This window comes from Arachis ipaensis, chromosome B03 (genome assembly GCF_000816755.2).
Source record: "Arachis ipaensis cultivar K30076 chromosome B03, Araip1.1, whole genome shotgun sequence".
Lineage (NCBI taxonomy): Eukaryota > Viridiplantae > Streptophyta > Magnoliopsida > Fabales > Fabaceae > Arachis > Arachis ipaensis.
The window spans coordinates 119,972,149-119,975,716 of NC_029787.2; the positions used below are offsets into that span (position 1 = coordinate 119,972,149).

The 3,568-nt window shown below is 35.9% G+C and overlaps 1 protein-coding gene across 1 annotated transcript; it reads left to right on the plus strand.

Moving 5' to 3' along the window:
- LOC107630999 (clathrin light chain 1) lies at positions 421-2,758 on the plus strand. The gene is made up of 3 exons (XM_016334304.2): positions 421-886; positions 1,771-1,924; positions 2,003-2,758. The coding sequence occupies exons 1-3, from the start codon at positions 552-554 to the stop codon at positions 2,435-2,437; spliced, it is 924 nt and encodes a 307-aa protein (XP_016189790.1). The 5' UTR covers positions 421-551; the 3' UTR covers positions 2,438-2,758.

The following is a 3,568-nucleotide window of genomic DNA, read 5'->3' on the forward strand; positions in this document are numbered from 1 at the left end:
TCTCTTAAAAATTTTATTATATAAAATTTTTAATTAACAAAAATTAATAGCATTTTCATATGACAATAATAAACATTTTGAGAGAACATAATTATCACATATTTTTAATGAAAAAAAGTTATTTTCTTTCTTAGTGAAAATGTAGAGTATTGTTGAAAATAGTATAACAATTAAACAATAATAGTAATAAAACCATCCCCTTACCTTTCTACTTGGTTACGAGTCAATTTTAAGTCATATAAAATATATAAATCAATTTGATAAAGTCATGCATTAAAATTAAACTCAAATCAAAATCAAATGGAACAAAAAATAAATTAAACGTTTTCACTATAAAAGACCCTTGCGCGAATAAATGAATAATTAACTTTTTTCCATTTATTTTCAATTCTTTTCAGCGTTGGGTATTTATTTGTCAAATAAAAGTTCCAATTTCTAACAGCATCTGTCTCTCTTTCTCTGAATACAATTATTCAATTAAGCTAAACAAACGAAGCACCCATCTTTGTACAGAAGAGAGAGAGAACAAAAACAGCATAGAGACAGAAGACATGTCTGCCTTTGATACCTTCAGCGTCGACTCCGATCACCATCAAAACCACGCCGACGAAGACAACTTCTCCGGATACGGCGGCTACTCCAGCTTCTCCGGCGGCGATGTTCCCGTCGTCGACCACACTTCTCCGGCTGCATCGCCGAACATCTTCGGGTTCAGCGATCCGGATCCAAGCTACTCCCAGTCTCCCTTCGAACCGGTGCATGTAGCAGAAAACGGTAACGGCAACGGCTACCACGACGACGGCGTTTTCGTCTCAGACGGACCGGTGCTTCCAGCGCCCGCAGAGATGGGACCGGAGGAAGGTTACGCCCTTCGTGAGTGGCGCCGGTGAGTGTTTCGGATTTCTCTTTCTCTCTCTATCTCTCTCGTCTCGCTTTGTTGATTAGAATTTGTTTTTGTGAAATTTTGTCAGATCTCGTCTGAATCTGCTTAGATCTAACTTGATTTTGCTCTAAGTCGGAAGTTTAGTGCAATGCTTGATCCCAAAGTTCGGTCTTTCAATTGAGTTTTCTGTGATCAGCTAGGATCAGAAAGAAAGCGAATTGACTAGTCCTAATTTATTCCAAGTTCACTTCAATTTGTACTTGAGCTGTGTGTATTATATAAGATGATTTCTCTCTCTCTCTCTCTCAAGCTGAAATTTATTATCAATGTTGATCAGTTCTTACTGTAAGTAGGAACAGGTTTGCTTGAACCTGTTATGGAGATTATATATAGTATCACTTTCAATTACAGCGAACTTTTTCCCTTGGAAGTTAGATCTCTATAGTTATTGCATGGTGAGGGGCTTTTGAGGTTTAAGTCGCTATCAAATTTTAGTTGTTGGATAGGGTCATAGGACCTCTTAGTCAAAGCTGATTCTAGAGCTTCATGATCTTTCTTATATTCCATTATGTTGGAGCAAGTGATGGGGCCATGGGGGAGTGGTAATTGTTGATTGTTTGGAGTGGAATGATCATACCCTAGTTGACAATATTTGACTAGTTCATGGAAGTAATTTATGAAATAACATGACACTGATAAAGCTTGATGAGGATTGCATCAAGTCCTCCTGACAGTTTATTCTTAGGTTTTGTGTTTGGTTATCTGGGGAAAATTATTCTTGAACTTAATGGTAGTACAACTGTGTTGCTTACAATATGATCTTAGGTCAATTAAGGTCAATTACATGTTTGCGGAACCCAGTTGTGAAAAATGAATTCCTTATGCAGGCAAAATGCCATTCAGTTAGAGGAGAAGGAGAAAAGGGAGAAAGAAATGAGATCGAAGATTATTGAGGAAGCTGAGGAATATAAGGTGGCTTTCTATGAGAAAAGGAAGCTTAATGTTGAGACTAACAAGGTTCAAAACAGAGAAAGGGAGAAGGTAAAACATCATCATCATCATCATTATTCACTTCCTTCCTGTCTTCTAATTCTATAATAAAATTCGCTTATGGAACAGCTATACTTAGCTAATCAAGAGAAGTTCCACAAAGAGGCCGACAAAAATTACTGGAAAGCAATTGGGGAGATCATTCCCCGTGAGGTTCCCAACATTGAAAAGAGGAGAGGCAAGAAGGATAAGGATAAGGAGAATAAGCCATCAATTACAGTTATCCAAGGCCCAAAACCCGGCAAACCCACGGATCTTGCAAGGATGCGGCAGATACTGTTGAAGCTGAAACACACACCACCCCCTCACATGATGCCGCCTCCACCTGCACCTGCCAAAGGCCCCAAAGATGGCAAGGATGCAAAAGAAACAGCATCTAAAGATGGGAAGCCTGCACCAGAAGGTGCACCTGCATCGCAACCGAAGGATGCTGCCACCAATAATGGCACTGCAGAGGTACCCCAAAAAGAAGCTCCTTCCACTGAGGAGCAATCTGCTACATAATTCTGCACATCACTTTGGCTTTCTCAGAACCTCATTTCTGCTGTCGCCCTTCTCAGTGAAGTCTTTGCGGATATCTTTTGTTCTTCTCTTTAGTTTCTATGGCTCATTGATTCGCTATTTTTATATTTTTCATTTTTACAACATTATGATTTTGTATCTATCAAAATCCATTATTTTTTACTTGCTTTGACCTTTGACCATGGAAATTCAGTGTTCATCGGTTTTGATACAACGAGAATTTGTTTTTATACTTGAGTGATTATGGATTTTACTTCGGGTGTCGTTTGTTTTAATTGCTTTCATTGTATCGGATTTTCTGTCTGGTCTGTTTCTTATATTATTTGCAAGTATTTAACATTCTCGGGTTTTACTTTTGCTCTCTCTCTCCCCCTTGTTTACCCAATACTTTATTTCACTATTACTAATCTACTATAGCCACTTGCCACCATGGATACAAAGTTAAAAAATATTTTTCATTCATAAATCTTAAATATTTTTCTTTGTTTTGAAATTAATTCCAAATCCTAATAACAAAGTTCGATAAACTAGAATATAATTCAATGTTTCACTCTTTTTAGTACGAAATATTGCATATTTATTTTATGATTATAATGTGGAACTGGGAAAGTAAATAAAGTTTTTGGGTACAGCATTTTACAATTTTTATTTTATTTTTTTGGTGGATGTGGTTACTGGTTCGTCTGGTTCATGCTTAATTGATTTGTTTTTTTTTTTTTTTTCCTTTTTATTGTTATGAATAAATAGAGCCGAAGCCCACAACCAACCAAAACAACACAATAATATTGGGATAAGCTCCTCCAAAATGATAAATCAAGAGGTTAATTATTTTTAAATGAAGATAGTAAAAATTCATATACAATAAAAATTACAAATTTAATGATGATGAATCTCTTTATTTTATTACAATCTTCTCACGTCTAAATTCATAATTATCTTGAGCTTGTGATTTGTGAACACAAATACATTATCAATCAGTGAGCCTATATCTAACAGCTTATCTACATATCAATAATCTTGAATTGGGTGTTTTGGAATTTCTCCAATTTCTTTCTCGATGCCATTGTTAAATATATAACTATTCATTTTCCTTCCTCTTATCAACTTAAGATT